We start from the raw sequence: 24,793 nt of genomic DNA, 5'->3' as shown, positions 1-24,793 counted from the left end.
TTACAGCTTTTCTCCATCCCATCATAAAGATTTGAAGAGAGAAACATGATACAGTACCAAGCTGCTAATTTGGGATGATTTAACTCATATCAGTCCAGTAAAGAAATACCTTTTTTTTGAGACATTAACTGTCTCAAACCTGCTGCCTGAACTTCAAATATAGCATTATGGCTGTACGCAGAGGGGGTGGAGAATCCTTTTCAAGGACACTTTTCTTATGTAAAGTTCCCTTCAAAAAACTAATTACCTACTCCCATAATTAAACATTAGGAGTGTCTACTCTATGGCTACCTTCTTTTTTGCCAAGTCAATCCTGATGAAATTAAGCATTTATAAATGATACCTAATGTTCAGCATTTCATGCAGGAGGGCATAATGTAGATCCTCGTGCAGTAACCAGCCACCATTGTGCCCTGTGCTGGTTACAGCCCATGACCAGATGACATCATGAGGGGCGTGGTCATCAGCATCAGGAAGTACAGCTCTGCCCGAGCCTTCTGAGGATGCTCTGAGCGGCTGTACAGGCTGCAGTGTGCATGTATGGAGTGTCCAAAGGATGCTTCCGGTGGTGCTGTAGCAGTGATCCTGCCTGCAAGGTGCTATTACAGGCACCCTGCTGGACAGATGCCAAGGGCCGTGGGTCAGCGATGGTACCAGAAAGTCCTGCACAGAGCCATAACTAGACATTTTGGTGCCCTGTGCCAAAAAGAGCATTGGTGCCCACCCCCCCATACTGTAAACAGGGACAGTGCGCGCACAGATGCACGGCCAGAAAATAGGTGTGGTCTTGTAGGGAAAAGGCGTGGTCTCATAGGGAAAGGGCGTGGCCACACTATAGTACTCCATTCACATTACGAGACACAGTAGTGCCTCTTATTCACATTACACTACATAGTAGTGTCCCTTATACACAATACGCTACACAGTAGTACTGCCCCTTACACATTATGACCACATAGTAGTGATGCCCCTTACAGTAGTAGTAGTAATGCCAATTACACATTATACCCACAGTAGTAATGCCCATTACATATTATGACCACACAGTAGTAATGCCTCTTACACATTACGCTACACAGTAGTATTGCCCCTTACACAGTATGACCACACATTAGTAATGCCCCTTACATTATGACCACATATTAATAATACCCCTTACACATTACGCCACACAGTAGTACTGCCCATTACAGATTATGCCACACAGTAGTGATTCTCCTTATACATTTTGCCCACAGAAATAATCTCCCCTTCCTTTGGGTCTCTCTCCTAAAAGCAGCACACTTTTATTACAAAGTTACTCAGCATCCAGTGCTGAATCAAGCCTTCGGGGGGCCCGGAGCACTTAAGATATAGGAGAGCCTCTCCCAGTTGACAGCACTGGCTGTGCAACCTCCATAAGGCAGTAACGTAGGAGATTATATATATGTTAACTTTCTATATAATTTTAATTATCTTCTCCCCCCTTCACCCCAATCCCTTATATATTTATTGATTTCCCCCTCACCCCAAGGCCACAAATCTTGTATATTTAATGATTCCCCCTCCCCATACCCTTTCAGTTTTGCTCACTTACCTGAGTGCTGACTGGTGGGCTGTGTTGGGCTCAGCGCTCCCAGAGTCCCAGCATTGAGGCAGGCCAGCTCCAGAGTCCCGTCTCCCACTCCTCAGCATCTTCTTAGTAGCACATCACCGCTCATCGCCGGAGGAGATCTACTGAAAGGTGCTTGTCACCGCACTCGCCGGGGAGAGGGCAGCGAAGAATCTGCTAGTATTCCTGTCCTGTGCCACCCACCCACCACCTTAATCTGGTTCTGCAGCATCAGCCGGGTCACTGTGGGAGCCGGGGGGAGGGGAAGCTGAAGTTTCTGGCTCCTCACCACACTGTGGGACTGGACTTGGAGAGAGACGTCATGACGTCTCTCCCAGTCCCTCCCTGAAGAATGTCATACTGGAGATAGATAGGGAGGGGGCGGACCACAAGGGCAGGCAGCTGCAGCGCTACTGTCCAGCCCGCTGTAATGTGGATTAGTAGCGGTGCACCCGGCAGATAAAGAGCCGGGCACACCGCTACTATTATACATTGTAGCAGGCAGTAGTAAAGGTAGTGACACTAATCGCGGGTGGAGGCGGCCGGTTTCGCCCACAGGGCATATGCACTCTGTGCGGGCGCACCGGCCGCACCACCCTAGCCTCGGCCCTGTTCCTGTACTCTGTGTGATGGTAAAGCTTGCATACCCCTAGTTATGTCACTGGTAGATCCTGACAACATTTCAAGTACACATAGGTCAAGAGATGTGGTAACATTTGACTGTTAATCTGCTGATGGCCTTAAACACCAAAATGCTATAGGGACAGGAATCATCTTTGTGTAGTGGCTTCTCATCTGTGAAGCCTGATATCATCAGAAGTTCCAATCCAATTATTAGAGTTCAATGGTTCATTTTTTTAATACATTTTTCTACATGGAATTACAGCATCTTTTAAATATGAGGTATTCTTATTTCCTATTTTTCTACATTTGTGTACATTTAAAACAAAGTACACTACAATGAATAAACTCACATCTTGTTTTTATAACAAATAAAATAATTGAATACAATGTAAGAAAAACATGAAATCACTTTATTTTTTATTGGCTGTGATTCCACTTTTAAAAGAACAGTTGAACTGAGATCATGCAATGAAGAGTAGCAGGCAAAATACAAATGAGATATACATTCACAAAGTCTCTATATCTTCCTCTTGTCACCGAGGAGACTGAAGCATGCATCTGATCTGGGTATGTGAGCCTTTAAATTACAAAATGATTCAGCTAATCACAAAATTATGGCTGAGCGGATAAACTTCTATGTGTGAAAACATTTTTAAAAGACTGTTACCTAAACATTTTACGAACATAGAGAGGAAACACATGTTAACGTAGCATACACAGAAGACATTACATTTAGTTCACAACAGCAAATCTGTAACATTACATGACAACAGTATTATCAGTAAGCTTGTCAAAGGAGACAGGAGAGCAGCATTGATATGTGTTACTCTGACACAGAAGGGGAAAACACTAAACTAACACACACTAAACGTAGACTGAGAAACTCCAGTGCAAATTAACACGTGATCTATTCTCTTTTACACATAGTAGCATTCAAAATTAATATTGCAGTCTGTTTTTATATATGGCTTTGTCTAAAGGTAGATGTAATTTATGAAAACAAATAAAATAAATAAAAAATAAATAAAAAAAGTCTTTACCCTCTAATTAAAAAAAACAATCAGAGGGTGATGATTCCCCTTTTTTCTTGCTGTAAAACAGAAGAGATTGCAAATCTAGCACTCAATCGTTGGTAGAACCTTAGGCCTTGCTTAATGTGATGCACCCCTTCCTAATTAGTAGACAAAGAAAATTACAAAAGACTACCTCAATTACCTGAGATTAAACACATTTATGGACAGAAAGCAATGAAGGGTGACAGAGATATTCAGCATTAATTAAACAAATGAACCAGGCTTCTCTTTGGTCTTGCATTAAAGCCTCATGTTACATTTGTTAAATAAATAAATGAAATCGGCACATAAAAATTATATTTACAACGGTAAATGCTTTTGCAGATTATTAAAATGTTGGAAAGTACACTTATATTCTTCGCTAACACAACAATATAAGCTACAGTATTTTAATTGCCAGCTTATAGTGAATTATGGTTTTGGGCTTCTGTCTTCCATGTTGGCATGCACTTGGTGTTATTGAGTGTTACATTGTGTAAGGTGAATTAGGCTATAAAGTCATTAGTTACAGTATTTTAGTTACTGTGTTTTTAACTTCTGCAGGTTTTGGTTTTCATGAAGTTCAAGGTTCTTTGTAAATAATTCACTGGGAGCTGATAACATTGATTCAAACCACAGCATTTTATGGTAGACCTCGGCTACAATTGTTTATCACAATTTAATTTTTTCTAATTAATTCCAAGTACTCTACAGAAATTCCACTTTCAAACACTAAGGGTATATAATTATTACTCAATGTAAAATTTAGATTCCAACCAGTGACACAGTATACATTCAATATGTGCAGCCATAAATACTTCCAAAGCAGGATTCCCTGCTAGCTCCTGTTTGCCAGTAAAACACTTAGCATTGTTGTATGCATATTAAGAGGCAGCACATGGACAAATTTGAAAAATACCGGATTAGCGACTATTGAAATGTTAATCATGGTACAAATAATTTGGAGCTTTGTGCTATCTCAATCACATCTAGCAATTACGAACTTAAAAGAAACTGTTAGAAAATAAATTGAGTAACCATGATTTTGAAAGTACATTTGCTATAAAAAAAACAAAAATCAGCATTTTAAATATTTCTCTATAAAATCCTACATTCTTTTTTTGGATTAAATAGAAAAGCGTGTATGTCAGTAATGTATATTATTACATTATATCCGAGGCTGTTCTACAGTTCATTATGAAGTCCCAAGCATAGGAGTTCTACATGGTTCATTTTCTGAATTTTCTCTTACTGTCAAATAGACATGAGATGAAGACTAGACATCGCTTTACATTATAATGATAAGTTGCCTCTTTGTCATTTAGTCTGCCAGAAACAAACCAATACTGATCATTTACAAGCTGGCCAGAAACTGTGTATCACATTAACAGCAACCCACTGACTCTCACTGGATAATAATGAATTTACATGATTGAAAAGTATAATGTTGATTGTGTACACAACTGCCAGATTGAACATACAATTGTACTATGGCTTATAATAAAATTGCGTAGACTGCAGCTCATAATCTTGACATCCTTTGAGAAGTGTCTACTGTATGTAACTATGTACAAAAGGAAAGGAGAAAAGAAAGTGGAGGGACTAGAGTGAGCAAAGGTTTAGAGACGGGAGGGAAGATAGCATGTGGCAAATACTGAAATCTCCCACTAACCAAGGGGAAATCCATTGCTTTTCTGTTTATTGTTAAACAGTCTGACAGTCTACTGTGTTTTATTTCTTGAACATATCTTGAAGTGGACCCGGTAGATATTTAATAACTGTGTCTAGAATGCTTTCTTCCTCTTCTTCATCTTCATCCCCACAGCCAGCAGGTATTGCTTTCTTTGGACGCGTCAAACTCCCTTCGGACGTTGCTTCCATGGCAGCTTGTGCTTCAGCTTCTTTTTCTTCTTTCTTCTTTATGCCATACTGGTAAAACAAGAGAAAAATAAAGACATCAATTATATACAATAACAATCTATGTAATAATGTTTCTTGTAATCATTTAATACATTGTTTGATGTGATACCATTGTGGGAAGGAAGTACTAAGCTATGGAAAGTGATACATTGGAGAGTGATAAACTACCAACCAATCAGCTCCTAACTGTCATTTTTCAAACACAGTCTGTAACATTACAGTTAGGAGTTGAGTGGCTGGTAGTTTATCACTCTCCAATGTATCACTTTCCAGAGCTTAGTGCATCTCCCCCATAGTGTATTACTGCATACTATACAACCCCTACCCTCTGAAGAGCCGAGTATTTAGAGTAAGGTAATATAAAACACAAAGATTATCTATCCAATGATAAATGCTAGAAAATACATTGTACAAAAAAACTTTTGCCATTCTCATTTAGAAAAAAGTCAACAAAAGTCAACCAATCTTCTATTAGAACCCGTTATTGATTTCCAGCTATAACATTTCAAATAAAGGGATTTCATGTACTGCAAGTTGAGCCTAAGCAGATAAACAGATGTTTCAGTGGATAACAATTGTTTCTTACATTTTGACAATGCCAAAATTAAAACAAATCTTTATCAGTGATCAATATATAATTTATTTTATTTTTCATGCTAAGGAAAAAGTCCTAGTGAAGCTTTGTAGAACACGATTTCATGTGGAAAATGTTTTTGTGCCAGAGAATAGTCAACACTGTATCAAGAATATAGTTATATAAATGAAAGAAGTGGCCATATACTGTATACAGAACAAACACAATCAATTTGTCAATGGCACTTTAATTGAAGAAAACGGTCATAACAGCATTTAATGCCAATCTTTTTTTTTTTATCTTTTCAAAAACATATAACATATATTTATCACTCTAAGAGGCTCATGTTGAGTTGGATGAGATGTTGCATCTAAATCTCTAAAGCAAAATGTACATTTTGCTTAGCTTGCAAAACTGTCCATATTTACAAGTTGCATTAAACATTAAGGGTAGCATATTCACAACATTTACTCATTGAGACAACAGTAGTATATGCACCTTGTTTGCACAAGGAGTGTTACTTCAAAGTTGTAGTAGTAAATGCTAACTCTATATTTCACAATTCATACACATTATTAGTAGGGGTGAGCGGGTTCGGATTTCTGAAATCCGAACCCCCCCGAGCCCCCCCGATCCGAGGCAGATCCGAGTCAGGCTCGAGTTTTCCCGCCTGACTCGGATCTGAAATCGAGGCAAAACGTCATCATCCCGCCTTCCGAGTCTCGCGGGTTTTGGAACCTATATAAGGTACCCGCGTTGGCGCCATTTTCTCACTCGGCTGTGGACAGTGAAGAGGGAGGGTGGGAGTTAGGGCTGGCTGGGCTGTGTAATGTAGTGTAGTGCAGAGTAGTGTTGTGCTGTACTGTGCTGTGCTGCACTGTGCTGCTGTTGTCCACTACTTCAAAGTCCATAGGGGCTGGCTGTGTTGTGCTGTGCTGCTGTTGTTAATAGGGACTGTGTCCACTACTTTAAAGTCCATAGGGGCTGGCTGGACTGTGTTGTGCAGTCAGTTCTCCATAGGGGCTGTGTCCACTCCAAAGTCCTGTGCAGTGTCCCAGTCCTAAAGGGGTGCTGTAGTGTTGTCCAGGGGGTGCTCTGTCCATCAGGGGTGCTCCCCCCAAGTGCTAAAAAAATAATATTTTTTGTGTGTTTGTGAATTGTGTGCGCAGTAGCCGCACGTGCATCAACAAAGTAGTGCCAAGCGTGCACCTGTGTCATAAGTAAAGGGCCGGCTGGCTTGACCGTTAAAGGGTGCTGTAACCCCCAAAGTACACTCCAGTCCAAACCAAAAAAACTATTATTTTCTGTGTTTGTGAATTGTGTGCGCAGTAGCCGCACGTGCATCAACAAAGTAGTGCCAAGCGTGCGCCTGTGTCATAAGTAAAGGGCCGGCTGGCTTGACCATTAAAGGGTGCTGTAACCCCCAAAGTACACTCCAGTCCAAACCAAAAAAAAAATTATTTTGTGTGTTTGTGAATTGTGTGCACAGTAGCCGCACGTGCATCAACAAAGTAGTGCCAAGCGTGCGCCTGGGTCATAAGTAAAGGGCCGGCTGGCTTGACCGTTAAAGGGTGCTGTAACCCCCTAAGTACACTCCAGTCCAAACCAAAAAAAAAATATTTTCTGTGTTTGTGAATTGTGTGCGCAGTAGCCGCACGTGCATCAACAAAGTAGTGCCAAGCGTGCACCTGTGTCATAAGTAAAGGGCCGGCTGGCTTGACCGTTAAAGGGTGCTGTAACCCCCAAAGTATACTCCAGTGCAAACCAAAAAAAAAAATATTTTCTGTGTTTATGAATTGTGTGCACAGTAGCCGCACGTGCATCAACAAAGTAGTGCCAAGCGTGCGCCTGTGTCATAAGTAAAGGGCCGGCTGGCTTGACCGTTAAAGGGTGCTGTAACCCCCAAAGTACACTCCAGTCCAAACCAAAAAAACAATTATTTTCTGTGTTTGTGAATTGTGTGCGCAGTAGCCGCACGTGCATCAACAAAGTAGTGCCAAGCGTGCGCCTGTGTCATAAGTAAAGGGCCGGCTGGCTTGACCGTTAAAGGGTGCTGTAACCCCCAAAGTACACTCCAGTCCAAACCAAAAAAAAAATTATTTTGTGTGTTTGTGAATTGTGTGCACAGTAGCCGCACGTGCATCAACAAAGTAGTGCCAAGCGTGCACCTGTGTCATAAGTAAAGGGCCAGCTGGCTTGACCGTTAAAGGGTGCTGTAACCCCCTAAGTACACTCCAGTCCAAACCAAAAAAAAAATATTTTCTGTGTTTGTGAATTGTGTGCGCAGTAGCCGCACGTGCATCAACAAAGTAGTGCCAAGCGTGCACCTGTGTCATAAGTAATGGGCCGGCTGGCTTGACCGTTAAAGGGTGCTGTAACCCCCAAAGTATACTCCAGTGCAAACCAAAAAAAAAATTATTTTCTGTGTTTATGAATTGTGTGCACAGTAGCCGCACGTGCATCAACAAAGTAGTGCCAAGCGTGCGCCTGTGTCATAAGTAAAGGGCCGGCTGGCTTGACCGTTAAAGGGTGCTGTAAACCCCAAAGTACACTCCAGTCCAAACCAAAAAAACAATTATTTTCTGTGTTTGTGAATTGTGTGCGCAGTAGCCGCATGTGCATCAACAAAGTAGTGCCAAGCGTGCGCCTGTGTCATAAGTAAAGGGCTGACTGGCTTGAGCTTGACCATTAAAGGGTGCTGTAACCCCCAAAGTACACTCCAGTCCAAACCAAAATAAAAGTTATTTTCTGTGTTTGTGAATTGTGTGCGCAGTAGCCGCACGTGCATCAACAAAGTAGTGGCAAGCGTGCGCCTGTGTCATAAGTATAGGGCCGGCTGGCTTGACCATTAAAGGGTGCTGTAACCCCCAAAGTACACTCCAGTCCAAACCAAAAAAGAATTATTTTCTGTGTTTGTGAATTGTGTGCGCAGTAGCCGCACGTGCATCAACAAAGGAGCAGCGCCAAGCGTGCGCCTGTGTCCCATAAGTAAAGAGCCGGCTGGCTCATTTCTTAAAGGCTGGTGTAACCCACAAAGTGCACTACTCTCCAGCAAAAATAAAAAAATATTTTCTGTGTTTAGCCGCACGTATATATCAAATCGATATAACATAAATGGAGGACCAAACTTTCTCCGATAAAAATAAAATAGAGAAAGATCAAGAACCACTTCCTCCTAGTGCTGAAGCTGCTGCCACTAGTCATGACATAGACGATAACATGCCATCAACGTCGTCTGCCAAGGCCGATGCCCAATGTCATAATAGAGGGCACATACAATCCCAAAAGACAAAGTTCAGGAAAATGACCTTGAAAAAAAACATTTAAATCAGCTGAAGAGAAACGTAAACTTGCCAATATGCCATTTACGACACGGAGTGGCAAGGAACGGCTAAGGTCGATCCCTAGTATGTTCATGACTAGTGGTTCAGCTTCACATGACGATGGAAGCCCTCCTCCCACTAAAAGTGCTGAAAGGAGCACCCACAGTCCACTTGCTGATATGCAAATTGAAGATGTCACTGTTGAAGTACAACAGGAGTACAACAGGATGAGGATACTGGTGTAGCTGGCGCTGAGGAGGAAGTTGGCGAGGAGGATTCTGATGGTGATGTGGTTTGTTTAAATCAGGCTCCGGGGGAGACAGTTGTTGTCCGTGGGATGAAAAAGCCCATCACGGTCATGCCTGGGCAGAAGACCAAACATTCCACCTCTTTGGTCTGGCAATATTTCTATCCAAATCCGGACAACAACTGTCTTGCCATATGTACCTTATGTAAAGGTGGAATAAGTAGGGGTAGGGACGTTAACCACCTAGGAACATCCTCCCTTATACGGCACCTGCAGCGCGTTCATAATAAGTTACTGTCAAGTTCAGAAACTTTGGCTAAGACCGTAAGCAGTCCAGGGACACCTAAATCCCGTTGTCCTGTTGTATCAAAGCGCCTGCAAACCACACCATCAACTCCCTCCTCGTCAATTTCTTCCTTAGTCAGGATCGGAAGTAGTCCTGCAGGCCATGTCACTGGCATGACTGACTCTCCTATCCCGGATTCCTCTGGAGGATCCTGCATTGCTACGCCTCCTGCTGCCGCTGCTGCTGTTGCTGCTGCTGGGAGTCGTTCATCATCCCAGAGAGGAAGTAGGAACACCACTACTTTTACTAAACAATTGACCCTCCAACAGTCTTAAGCGAGGAGGATGAAGTACGACAGCAGTCATCCTGAAGCAAAACGTATAACTGAGGCCTTGACTGCTATGTTGGTGTTAGACGTGCGTCCGGTATCCGCCAATAGTGCAGTGGGATTTAGACAATTGATGGAGGTAGTGTGTCCCCGGTTCCAAATCCCGTCTAGATTCCACTTCACTAGGCAGGCGATACCGAGACTGTACAGAAACGTCAGAAAAAGTGTCCTCAGTGTCCTGAAAAATGCCGTTGTACCCAATGTCCACTTAACCACGGACATGTGGACAAGTGGAACAGGGCAGACTAAGGACTATTTGACTGTGACAGCCCACTGGGTAGATGTATCACCTTACGCAGCAACAGCAGCAGCGTCACCAGTCGCAGCATCTCAGAAACGCCAGCTCGTTCCAAGGCAGGCGACGCTGTGTATCACCGGTTTCAGTAAGAGGCACACCACCGACAACCTCTTAGAGAAACTGAGGGAAATCATCACCCAGTGGCTTACCCCACTTAGACTCTCCTGGGGATTTGTGATATCTGACAACGCCACCAATATTGTGCGGGCATTACATCTGGGCAAATTCCAGCACGTCCCATGTTTTGCTCACACAATAAACTTGGTGGTGCAGAATTTTCTGAAAAGCGACAGGGGCGTGCAGGAGACGCTTTGGGTGGCCCGAAAAATTTCTGGCCACTTTCGCCATTCAGCGACTGCGTGCCGAAGACTGGAGTGCCAGCAAACACTCTTGAACCTGCCCCGCCATCACCTGAAGCAAGAGGTTGTGACGTGGTGGAACTCAACCCTCTATATGCTTCAGAGGATGGAGGAGCAGCAAAAGGCCATTCAAGCCTATACATCCACCTATGACATAGGCAAAGGAGGGGGTATGCACCTGACTCAAGCGCAGTGGAGAATGATTTCCGTGTTGTGCAAGGTTCTCCAGCCCTTCCAACTTGCCACATGTGAAGTCAGTTCAGACACTGCCAGCTTGAGTCAGGTCATTCCCCTCATCAGGCTTTTGCAGAAGCAGCTGGAGAAAGTGAAGGAGGAGCTAAGACGGAGCGATTCCGCTCGGCATGTGGGACTTGTGGATGAAGCCCTTCATTTGCTTTGCCAGGATTCCAGGGTGGTCAATCTGTTGAAATCAGACCACTACATTTTGGCCACCGTGCTCGATCCTAGGTTTAAGGCCTATGTGGTGTCTCTCTTTCCGGCCGACACAAGCCTGCAGAGGTGCAAAGACCTGCTGGTGAACACACTGTCAGCTGAAGCGGAACGTGACACGTCAATGGCTCCTTCTTCATTTTCTCCCGCAACTGGGGCTGCCAGGAAAAAACTTATGTATCCTAAGCAACCCGCTGGCGGTGATGCAGGGCAGGCAGGACCAAGTTTGGACATCTGGTCTGGACTGAAGGACCTGGCAACAATTTCTGACATGTCTACTGTCACTGCATATGATACTGTCACCATTGACAGAATGGTGGAGGATTACATCGGTGACAGCATCCAAGTAGGCATGTCAGACAGTCCATACCTGTACTGGCAGGAAAAAGAGGCAATTTGGAGGCCCCTGTACAAACTGGCTCTATTTTACCTGAGTTGCCCCCCCTCCAGTGTGTACTCCGAAAGAGTGTTTAGTGCAGCCGGGAACCTTGTCAGCGAAAGGCGTAGGAGGTTGCTTCCACAGAATGTGGAGAAGATGATGTTCATCAAAATGAATTATCGGCTCTTCCAGGGAGACCAGCCTCCAGAACGTACAGAGGGACCTGTGGTGGTGGATTCCAGTGGGGACGAGTTAATACTCTCTGAGGATGAGGATGTACACAACACTGAAGAGGGTGAGGAATCGGTGGATGAGGAGGTTGAGGATGACATCTTGCCTCCGTAGAGCCAGTTTGTGCAGGGACAGATTAATTGCCAGCTTGTTTTGTGGGGGCCCAAACGAACCAATCATTTCAGCCACAGTCGTGTGGCAGACCCTGGCGCTGAAATGATTGGTTTGTTAAAGTGTGCATGTCCTGTTTATACAACATAAGGGTGGGTGGGAGGGCCCAAGGACAATTCCATCTTGCACCTCTTTTTTTTCTTTGCATTATGTACAGTTTGGGGCCTAGTTTTTCAAACTGCCATCCTGTCTGCCACTGCAGTATCACGCCTAGATGGGTCATGTGTTTGTGCCGCCCACTCGTGTCGCTTAGCATAGTCATCCAGCTACCTCGGTGCAACCTTTTGGACATAAAAACACTATTGTGAGGTGTGGGGTGTTCAGAATAGACTGGAAATTAGTGGAAATTAAGGTTATTTAGGTTAATAATAGCATAGGAGCAGAAAAACCTACAAATTCTGTGATTTTAGTGGTTTTTATGCTTTTTTTCAAAAAAATACAGATCCAAAACACAAAACCCAGAACCCAAAACACGGAAGGGTGGTTTTGGCAAAACCAATCCAGATCCAAAACACGAAGAAAGATCCAGATCCAAAACCAAAACACAAAACACGAAAAGTGGCCGGTGCACACCCCTAATTATTAGTGGTGTCACCTGGTGCGGTAGTGGGTAATCTTCACTCCTGCTTGTGAAGCCATGCCTCCTGGTTTGTGACATTTTGGGGGCATAGCCACATGCCATGCCCAAATTCTCATCATGCTGGGGGCTTGCCCAGTGCTCCAGAAGCTGTTGTGCAGCCTCCAGCATCTCCTGTGACAGTGGATGACACGAGAATGTGTGCATCATCCTTCTGCTCGGTGACACAATATGAGGGGGTGACACCAAAATAGCAGAGCAGCTTTGCTATTTTAGTGTCACCCCCTCAGATGGTGTCACCTGGTGTGGGCCGCACCCCCACTAGTGACGCCACTGCACATTATTATATATGTCTGAAAAGTGTTATTAATAACTCATAGAGTTGCATTTACCATGAAAAAGGTAATTAGAACAAGACACAAGGACAAAATGAAAGCACTATTTAAGTTCAAATTAATACACACATCTGCCTTTAGTGAGTGAGTATTTCGACATGACAATAACAGCGCTGTGATCCTAATACAGGCATAATGCTAATGCTACTTACAGCATTTTCACCGTGTGGGTGTTATCACTTTATATATGGCACTTACTGGCATGTATAATGTTATGCCACCTGCACTGGGAAAATGCTTTAAGCAGCATTACACCAGTGTCAGGTTCCTGGCACCAATACTGTCATGTTGTCATACTCAGTGTGGTAGTGAGTACCGACCTCCCGTTCTGAGAAACTGATTCAGAGTTGGGATAAGAGAGAGCTATCTCTCTCAACTGTGAACCTGAACAAACCATATTGCAATGCAAGGGGTGTAAATACATAAATTTTTTTACAGGTAAATACTGGCTTCTTTTACATGTAGCCCACAAATACTGCAGAGCTTTATTATTACTCTACAATTTAGATGTCAGTTTGGAAACATTGCTCCCAAATCTAAATCTCTCTGCACATTTTAAATCTGCCCCACCTGCAGTGCAGCATGGTTTTACCAAGATGATCAGTTGAGAGAGATCTCTCTCTCTATTCCTAATTCTGAATCAGGCCCTGAATCCCTTTAAAAAATGTAATGGAAACATTCACTGTTGCTGTTAACTGATTGCAAATATCACTATAATAATGTAAATAGATTGCATCAACCACATTAGAACAGTAATATTATAAAGTGGGAGAGATTAGGACACATTCAGCCAATCAGAAGCTGCCACTGTCTGTCATTATCATCAGTTTGCAATTTGCACCAATGGTCGGGCACCAGCAAGTGGTCCATTTCCTAACAGGTATGTGTGGAGCTTTATTGTGGTCAGCATTCTCACTTTTTGTGTGGACAGTCAATACAAAACTTTGGCCATGCCTTCTCCACATCTTTTTTGCCTCACAAAGTGCAAAAAGACATACAGTACTTGTCAAAAGTCTGAGCACACCAGTATATTTTAAGGAATTTTCAATTTAACTGCACTGTAATGAAATAAAACCTGTTTTATTGGCTTTGTTTACAAAATAAACAACTGTTTGAACAATAAGGAACAAAAACAGACAAATCTCAGGTGCACAACTCCAAATTATTAATAATATATAAATGCAATAAAATTTTGCAAACAATAGAGGATTTTAGCATAATCTTGGCCAAGGTTATGGGCCTACCCACCATATCCAGGTAACCTCTGTAGGGTAGGTCCCTAACATACTACAATTCAAATGCAGAGTGCAGGACACCCCCAAACTAGCCCAGCTAAGCCACCCCAGGGCACCGCCACCGCCACTGTTTGTTTATTATATTTATTATATATGTACCTTTATTTTCACTCTTTATATGCAGCAGTAGCTGCTCCAAACTATCTCTTTCACACTGCACTTTTCTTACTATGGCGGTGCCCTGGGGTGGCTTAGCTGGGCTACTTTGGGGGTGTCCTGCGCTCTGGATTTGAATCGTAGTATGTTAGGGACCTACCCTACAGAGGTTACCTGGATATGGTGGGTAGGCCCATAACCTTGGCCAAGATTATGCTAAAAACCTCTATTGATTCCAAAATGTTATTGCATTTATATATTATTAATAATTTGGAGTTGTGCACCTGAGATTTGTCTATTTTGTGCCTGCAATTAGTCTCATCAGGTAGCACCTTCCATTATATATATATATATATATATATATATATATATATTCAGGGTGTGCAGTCCAGAAATCTTTCCCATATACTCAATTTAATGTGCTTTATTGCACACCTGAGGGAAAGGTGACGCCCTCAGTCTGGATTAGCACCCCTACCTTATTGGTTTAAAAGCATGGAGTCTTGTAATGAATATGCACTCTAGTATTAGGCACAATTCTAGGTAAGTCCTACAAGTTATATACTGTAGTGCAACTTTGGTTAATTTTTGGGGCGTGGGTCCCCCTAGATTGCCTTTGTTGATCTGTTTCAGGGCACCACATTATAATACATTTTTCTTTTATAACACATTTTAACCCTTCACTGTTTGTTTATTATATATGTACCTCACTTTTTATTTTCATTCTTTATATGCAGCAGTAGCTGCTCCTAGCTATCTCTTTCACACTGCACTTTTCTTACTATGGCGGTGCCCTGGGGTGGCTTAGCTGGGCTAGTTTGGGGGTGTCCGGCGCTCTGCATTTGAATCGTAGTATGTTAGGGACCTACCCTACAGAGGTTACCTGGATATGGTGGGTAGGCCCATAACCTTGGCCAAGATTATGCTAAAAACCTCTACTGATTGCAAAATTTTATTGCATTTATATATTGTTAATAATTTGGAGTTGTGCACCTGAGATTTGTCTGTTTCTGTGCCTGCAATTAGTCTCATCAGGTAGCACCTCCCATCATATATATATATATATATATATATATTCAGGGTGTGCAATCAAGAAATCTTTCCCATATACTGAACAATAAGGAAACAATAAAAAATACTTGTTTTGACTTTTAGGCAAGTTTATTTAGGTAGTTTTAGGTAGTCTGCTTTCATTGAAGTGACGACCCTTAGCTTTGATAAGTGCTTTGCATATCCTTGGCATCCTATTTTCTAATTTTTCCAGCTTTTGGCGATTCATTTCACTCCAGCAGCTTTGAAGAGCCTCCCACAGGCCCTCAGTGTTGGAAGGCACCTGTTTTCGGACTTCCCTGTCTATTTCTTCCCACAAAAGCTCAATGGGTGAAACATCTGGTGATTGAGGTGGCCATTCCATTTTTGTTACGACTTGAGCATATTGTTTCTTTTGCAAATAATTAGTACACAACTTGGACGTATGTTTTGGATCATTATCTTTTTGGAAAACGAAGTTCTGACCCACAATTTGCCTTCCGGAGGAAATCACATGACACACTAATATGTTGTGGTACACCTTTTGATCCATTATTCCATCGATTCTGACTAAGTCACCAACTCGATTGCCCGCGAAACATCCCCAAACCATCACATGCGAGCCAATGAGTACAAATTCGATTCATTGGTCCAAAGCATCCTCTTCCACTGTTCCTCAGTCTAATCCTTATGCTTCTTAGCCCATGCATACCTTTTTGCTACGTTTGTAGCAGGTAGAAGTGGTTTTCTTACCGCAGCCGTACCACTAAGGCCATATTCCTGCAAGCGCCTGGCCACCGTCCTATCGGACACAGGCTGGGAATTACTTTTCCGCAACTCCCTTCCTATTTCTGGAGCAGTCAAATGTCTGTTACGCTCGCTAGTAGTCACAATGAAGTTGTCCTCTATCGATTTTCCGGGTTGCATTGGCACGAAAATTATATATTTTGTTATTTTTATCATACTCCATTCATACCCAAGTAGCAGTTGTACGATAAACAAGCTTCTTTTCGATTTCAGGGGGTGTGCTCAGACTTTTGACAAGTACTGTATACGTAAAATACATCCCAGTCAGCATGAGAACAGATGTACAATTGAAATAATGTAAACATGTTAACAAAAAAAAAGGGAAACTCTACAATGAGCTATAGAATTGCCATACATATAATTAGTAAATGCATACAATTGATTTTATTCAATGTGAAAGCATATTATAAACTTTTGATATGTTGTTTAAATTATTTACATTGTGACAAGATAGAGCTGCACAGGGGTATATCATATAGTTGCTAGAATTGTTGCTCAAATTGCAGGCCCCCTTGCAGAATACATCTATGCAGACAATATGAAGGCTCTCTATGGATACATAGGGCATTACATCACCTAAGAAAAACTATTATTTTGTACTTTAAGCATTTCCTCAAAAATAAAAAAATTGCATTCGCTTTACAGATTAATAGAAAAAGAACAGATAGATCTCTTATCCAGATTTCTTATCTAATAACTTACCATAAACTATAAAGGGAAAAAAACTAAAGAATTGCTGCTATTATGCAATAATATAATACCCACAGATATACTCATTAACTGCCTTCTACCACAGTCCTACTATAATGAGGAAATGAATAACAATGGAAGTGTATGAAAAGACAGGAAATTCCCTTTGGAAAACCCTTATATTTGCAGTTTGTCACTCTTTATACTCAGCAAAATTGTCTGTGATAAACAAATAAGTAAGACATGTCTTAAAAATCTAGGACTCTAATTGGACATTTATTAGGGAAGGTTAGCTGCCGTAGTATAGGCAGGTTTATGTTCCTATGAACTCTTCAAGGGATTGCATTTATATGTATTCTTTTTACTTTTTTATTATTTTTATCTAATTTATTTATCCTATCGATTTATTCTGCCAACACCGATTGTTTGCAGTATCGCATGAGCATTTTACAGTAGTTCAGTGAACTCAAACTTTAAATAGAACATTACAAAATGCAGAAATCTAGTACATTTGAACCAATATAACCTGCATAATTTACATTTTATCTAACAATTAATGATTATGAAAATATTATTTATTTATAATCTCACAACAAATTAACAAACAAAATGGTGTTAATACAGTATAACATTAAAATTATGCATTCATAATAAAATTAACAACATTGCATATTGTTATTGTGGGTTAGGAGGTGGTAAAACCAGATTTAAAATACAAGACTTCATCATTTTATGTGCGCCATTAATTATATTCTTAAGACTGATCACAAAAAGATAAGCAGCGCTTGGAGCATTCAATTAATAGGGATATTCTGCTGATTTCCAGTAGTTACCGTCAAAAAGTAGATACTGCACATACGGAGCTTCTAGGACATACTACCATTGTAGGAAGAGCCCGCTATTGATGCAGCACATCCAGCCGCACATCATTAGATTTCCTTTCCGGGCGGGTTGTTCTGCAGACTGCAGCTGCTGAACTCCACTCTATACCCGGCTTGGTCACACAGCGAGTCACATATTTTGAGTTATATTTGAACTCACTACCGCTGCAAAATCACGGAATCCAGGGTCGTACTACATCTCCCAATACAAGGGATTTCCTCCCACAGCAAAGACTATCACCGCTGACCGCACTGCTGCCTGAGCCTCTCATCTACCAGCTCCACCCGGTGACTACACCAGGGACAATACAGGTATTTATCCCAGGTGATCATCCCCCCACCTGGATGTGAGACATCTACCTTTACACCATACAGGGCTGTAAAGTGACTCCATTCTATCCCGTATTGCTCTCCACCACATCGGGACATTGCCTTGAGCATATTTTTCTTATACTCAGCAATTATTTTGTTACCAACAGAAATAGACACTATTGCCTTTGGAACTGTTTGGATACAAATTTTAAACATAAGGACATTTTAAACTGAACATATGCAAGTTCCTTTTTTCACTGCTTCACCCTTCAGTGGTACTATTATATGCATAGGCTGTGACTTTTTAAGTATTTTTGTACATGTGGGAATTTATCTCTCCTCTTTTTAGTTTGCGTTAAACTGTATATGTCATTTTATATTCAATATTTGATTTATATATGAATAAAAAATTTTTTCCCTATTAATTGAATGCTCCAAGCGCTGCTTATCTTTTTGTGATCTATATTTCTATATTTCACCAGGACACTACCCGGTAATTGTTTGCAGCAGCTGTAGCAACCAGAGATAGAGGAACTTTAGAATACTCTATATAGCGCTACCTTTTATCACTGTTTATTCTATTTACTGGCCAATTTAACACTGTATTTACAAATGTTAACTCTAACTTTAGTTGAAATTGAGTTACTCACATTTAAATCACTGTTATGGTTCTGACTATATTAGTGTAAAAAAATTACTTGTAAACTAAAACCACTATATTTACTTCAAAATATCTTAAAAGTAGTCTAACAAATGGAATAGGTATAGGTGTAATCAATATATTTTTTAATTTCAATACATTTTATAAAAAAAAAAAAAATGTTCAATACATTTTATAAAAATGAAAACAATTAATGTTTGTGCCATGAAGCAATAAAAGTTGGAGGTTACTCTGTTAGTTCTTGTTGATTGCCACAGTTTGTTGAAACTGCATTGCTGACACTTCACTGCTATTATTCCTGAAGGCAAATGTCTGCACTGAACCAGTAAATACAGCTTGAAGGAGTCATATTCTTTAGATAGGTTGGTGAATTTTATCTATTAGGTCTCCAAATTTTCCAAACAAAAACAGGGACTGACAACATTGCAAATATGATGATTTTATCAAGTTCATAAAAATTTAAATATTATACAGCATAAACCAAATGTTATGTTAGCAAGGAAAAACTCAAAAGATTCCTTTTAGTGCAATAAAATAAAGACAAAATGCTGTATTATTAAAAATAGTGCCCAATATATTGGTTGGTCCCATACTAATTCATAAAGTATATTAAGCCTATATGGTATTAACTAAAAATACTCCAAATGATCCTTCCCTGAAGATGGAAGTTTCTGGCTTGTTTCAGATATTGAACAAATAGAGAAAAAACATATATTCTTAAAAATATGTATCTTAAATAAGATAAGCTTTTCACGTTCTTGGAAGAAAAAAAAGGATTATTTGATGAAAGGTACAGTATGTATCTTTTTACAGGACAAGGTGGTACCATTAATAGCAAAAATGAGCCAAAGGCATACCTCACAAAATTGGAGGTATGTAGATTGGGAAAGAGGGTGTGGCCATGTAAGAAAGAGTCAAGATCACATAAAGAAGAATCTATGGCCTTGTAATGGAAGGGATGGTCACATCCCGATGTGTGTGTCTAGAGCTGAAAAATGCTAAGCTGGATTTTATGCCCCTCCAGTGGTCCTTCTACCACCCTTTTACTCCTGCACACACCAGTGGTATGTGCATGCTGTGCAGAGCAACAGCGAACAGAAATACCTTCCAAATGCTTGGCAATTAAGACATTTTAGTCCCTATCATGACAGTAGGGTAGAGCTCTCACATAGATGCTGCCCTACTGAAATCAAGGTTAATACGTTTGGCAAAAGTTCACAGATTCCAACCAATGAATCTGTTATAGGGTTTTAATAGCATGAGTACAATTTACAACACATTATTTCTTAACTCCACAGGATATTAAAATGTTATCAGAAAGTAGTAAATATTTGTGAACTTCACCAATTACTCAGTCAACGGATTTAAAACAGAGAGCATAACCGTAACTGATTGCTATATGGACTATTACAAATTTGTAGCTTCCAACTATAGAAGAATAATAAAATAATTTTGAATCATATTTTGTTCAAATGTATATTACAGAGGAAATTACCAGTTTTAAAAGATATAAGTTGTTTTTTAAGCAATATTTGCAAATTGTTTTATTAACAATTGGGGCAAATGTAATTTAAAAAAACATCATATAAACTTCTGCTTCAGTATAGCATTAACCTAGTTGTAGAGAACAACAACATTGTTGCACAAACTAAAGATAATTGCTGCATGCCATGTTCTCTTGAGTTATTAAGGAAAGGAGAGAGATGTGACAGCTCAGGTACAGTAGTTTCAAGTTCACTTAGTACATGCTGACTGAAGTCTCCAGAACACAAGTAGGTCAGAGACAAGTTGTAAAATATTAATAAAGCTAATTAGAAACTTGTAGAATATTTCTTATGTCCCATAAAAATACATTTTCTATTGCCCTTCAGGCTTGGCCATAGTAGTCATATTGCTTTGTGCCTTACCACAATAGGGTGTATGTAGATTTGCTACTAATTGACTCTGTAAATGAGTGCTTTCCACCTTCCTTCCTGACTGGAAGCTGGCTGTGATTGAGTTCAGTTACACTAGGTCCATTAGTTTTTATAATATGGCTCTCAGGCACATGATCTGTAAAATACACCCTCACTATGAGCACTGTGTTCCCAAAGCAGAAGTGAAACATTCACATCGGAGTTACTATAGATCTCACTGCATCTTTGGTCCGCAAAAAAAAGGATTAAAAAACTGTGTAAAAATCAATAAAAAATAATAATATAAACATAAACAGGGTTGGACTGGCCCACTGGGGTACAGGGGAAATCCCTGGTGGACCCCACTGCCTTTGGGCCCACCACCCTCATCTAGGTGTCAGGTTCCAGACCTCAAAAAATAGATTGTTACTCTACTAGACAGTCAGTCACGTGGTGGAGCAGGACCACTAATCAGCATGGGGGCTTGGTTCTCTTTTATAGAAACTACACCAAGATTTGCCTAATGGTGAGCCATGAATCTGTGGGGGCTGGAATCACCCTCACTGGTGGAAGACCACTGCCCTTAAGCATGGGCCCAAGAACTGCAGTCCAACACTGAACATAAAAATAAACACAAGAGCAAAATCATTGTATTTTGTCAAAAATAACTGATGTGTTATTTTTTTACATTTTACTTGGCTTTCCCTATACAGTGATCATAGAATAATGAATAAAACAAAATATTAACATGACTACGTCACAAATAGGAAAGGTAATTTAGGGGCCTATTCATCATTACTAAAAATTTGATAGAGGTAATTAGGTTTAGAACTTGCATGGAATTCTACTAATTACCGGAGGAATTCATCATTCCTCCTCTCCATAACTATCTATTCTGAAAAGCTGTCATTTTTGCGATGACAACTTTTCGGGAAATAGATACTTTTCCCTATCTACTCTACCTTACCGGAGCTGTAATCAGCACTGTGCATGCGCTGTTACATCCGTAAAAGCAGCACATGGGCAGCACTGCCTACAGCTTCGGTAATTGTGTGCCCCCCCCACTCCCCCTCCACCCCTCCGCTCACCTCCCTGTCCCCCACTTACCTGGCTGCTGCAGCCACCTCCGGCTCCAGCTGCTGCTCTGACACTGTGTTCTCCCGACAGAACACAGTAAAGTTTAGAAAAAAAAAGTTTTGTTTTTTTTCTAAACTTTACTGTATTCTGCCGGGAGAACACAGTGTTAGAGCCAGCTGACAGAAGGTAAGTGTAACCCGCTGTACGCCACCTCAGTGTGACATATAGTAACACTATCAAATTCCGAAAATACATAATTTTCGGAATTTGATGAATAGCATAATTTCCATATCCCCATACTAATGTATGTAGAGTGTGGAAATTAACGCAGGCAGACCTAACCAGGAGATATCAGTGATATTTCCTGTGTTAAGTGTCATCATGAATACTAAAATAACAGTAATTAAGGAAAATGTCCTTACAAACGTTATTTTAGTGTTGATGAATAGGCCCCTTAGACTCCAAAAACAATACAATTTTATCAGATTAAACTACAAAAAGTTATTCCTAATAATATGCAATGTCTATGGTCATAAAGGTGTTAAGATAACCTTGTGAATATAATAGATCCTGAATGTTGCCCTGTTAGAAGAATACTGCATACATTGCACAGACCAGTTGATCCCATACTTTTGTAATATGTAATCATACCTTTAAGGCAAACATTACATTGCTAGAGTGATGAAACCTTTCAGTCTAGAGAGATTACGCTTTATATACTATTTATACTTGTATATGATCCTAAGTCATGACAGCTTTTCTTTTAACATGTTTTCTAAACTCTCTTCCAAGCAATTTCCAGTTGTCATGCAATAATTTAATAAACTTTCAACTGCCACAGGGATTGTTGTGATGCTGGTGCAAGCCACCTGAAATAATCATTCAGACAGCAAATCTTTAAAACAATATGAACACGCCAGCAGTTTTTTTTTCTTCTAAGAGTAACATGCAAATTATATGTAAGAGCAATAAGAATGTCTGAGAATATGTTCTCAATTTGACTGTCTCTACTATTTTCCTTAGAAAGACTTCTGAAAAATGATTAGAGTAATTTTGCATATAATTTAAGCACCAATTCCAGACAACAAGTGCATATATATTTGTTTAAATGTAAATGCTTAGTTCTATTTTGCAATTACATTTCCTGAACTTTGTTCAAATTGCAGATGTTTAAAATGAAATACATGGTACAGTACACTAAAGTAAGAGAAAGGGAAACAATAATTTCACATTTATTCCCCTATTTTACTTATCTTTACTTATTATGGCTAGTATTCTCCATCATAAAATACTTCACACAACCATTGGCGTAACTACCATAGGTGAAGGGGGTGCTGCTGCTATGGGGCACAGACCGGGGGAGGGGGTCATCTCCCTTGTCGAAGCTATACGTATTACATACATTTTGCACCATTGGGTGGTACATAGGGGCCCTTACAAACTTTTGCTATGGGGCATTCAAATACCTAGTTATGTCCCTGCACACAACCATCCAGTATGCACAGATACTAAACAGGTGAAAATCAATTTAATACATTCTTACTTCCTTGCGCATTAAACAACCCTTCTAGTCGTGTGATGCCGTGGCCTGACTCGGTAGCGCTGAGCATCTTTTCATGCGACTTTTACCTTCAAATGCAATGCAGTGATGTGAATAGGTTGCATAAGCATCTTCTGCTGATTAAAATGATATGCGGCATGCCTTTACTATGTGTGCGACTGCTGCTGTATCTGCATGCAAAATGCTACGTTACAGTGTTACAGTCGTTGACACTGTAATGAAGCATTTCACATGCATATACACCCGCAGTCACACACAGAATATAGGCATGCCGCATATCATTTAATCAGCAGAAACTGCCTGCTTTGCATTGCTTTCCAAATAAGATGAATTTTAATGTAAAAAATCGCTGGAAAAGATGGTCAGAGCTACTGAGTTGCACGGTGCTCACGCATTATGTTTAATGTGACTTTTAGTGCAAGGAGGTGAAATGTATGTGGACACATTTGTATACTTTAGGTCTTCAAGAAATCTCATAGTTTGCAAATAAAAACTATTTTAGATTATATATACAGTACTATACCACACTTATATGATAAGATGACACTTGTGAACTCTTTCATTTGGGGGGGGTGGGGTAAACGTCCAAAATAGACTTACATGCAAATAGTGTTCTCATTCTAAATCTAATTAATGGTTATATCTAGTCTCTAGCAAAGTGAATCCAACCAAATCATTTTTCTGTAGGTCCTTTAGAGGTGGAGACATTTGCAAAGCTTTGAATAGCAGCTTTCAACTCAAACACCAAAATCATGTATAGGTCATAGTGGTGGGGACTGCATACCCAAGCCCCTATGGGAAGAGAATTTATCAGGTATTAGAAAGATACACTATTACCTTAGGGAGTAACTTTTAATGCAAATTATCATAATGTACCTATATTAATTGCACATCTAGGCACCAAAAATGGGGAAATGGGCAGGCAATATGTACCTGTATTCAATCCAAAGAGGTCTAAACCAAAATAGGAAGAGTGGGCATGATGTATCAACTCATAGTTATGAGTTATTATTACAGTACATTAATCATCATCATTTAAGTGCATGGCACCACAGATTCTGTATTGCATAACATAATTATACAGATATGATACAGTATACTTGAAAACAGTAAATATAATGACCCGTATATGAGTACAGAGCACTATGTGCATAATTACCATAGGTACATGGGGTGCAGCTGCTATGGGGCCCAGAGCTTAGTTGCCCATCTTCCTTGTCAAAGTTACATGTGCTATATAAATTTTTAGCTATTATATGGAACATAGGGGCCCTTACAAATGTTTGCTATGGGACCTTCAAATACCTAAATACACTCCTGCAGAGCAGTATAATAGAAGTATAATAATAGAACAAATGGCATAGCATACAGAAAATATTCAGCATAAAAATGACAGGCACACATCACACAGACAGTTGACAGATATGAAACATATAATAGAGGACCCTTGCATTCAGAGGTAATGAGAAACAATAGCGGCTAAAGGGACATTAAGCTCATATATACAGGCAGGGATTGAAGGGAGCGAGTGCTAAAATGGCAAAGTAACAGGATTGTGGGTTGAGGTGGGAATAGGGTGTGTTCAAATAAGTTTGGATACGGGGCAGGGCCATTTGTAGGGGCT

General features: G+C 40.4%; 1 protein-coding gene across 2 annotated transcripts in view; it reads right to left on the bottom strand.

Annotated features, from left to right (window-relative positions):
- Positions 1 to 2,604: 2,604 nt before the first annotated feature.
- Positions 2,605 to 24,793, bottom strand: part of CPLX1 (complexin 1) — a 221,383-nt gene continuing 199,194 nt past the window's right edge. For both annotated transcript variants that reach the window (XM_088478493.1, XM_088478494.1), the window contains one exon: positions 2,605 to 5,196. In XM_088478493.1, coding sequence (XP_088334619.1) covers positions 4,999 to 5,196 — 198 coding nt within the window. In that variant the 3' untranslated portion in view covers positions 2,605 to 4,998. The remainder of the gene's footprint in view (positions 5,197 to 24,793) is intronic.

This window comes from Taudactylus pleione, unplaced genomic scaffold (assembly GCF_031769625.1).
Source record: "Taudactylus pleione unplaced genomic scaffold, aTauple2 ptg000214l, whole genome shotgun sequence".
Classification (NCBI taxonomy): domain Eukaryota; kingdom Metazoa; phylum Chordata; class Amphibia; order Anura; family Myobatrachidae; genus Taudactylus; species Taudactylus pleione.
Note: the sequence above shows the minus strand (reverse complement) of the source record. Positions and strands in the feature narration are given on the sequence as shown.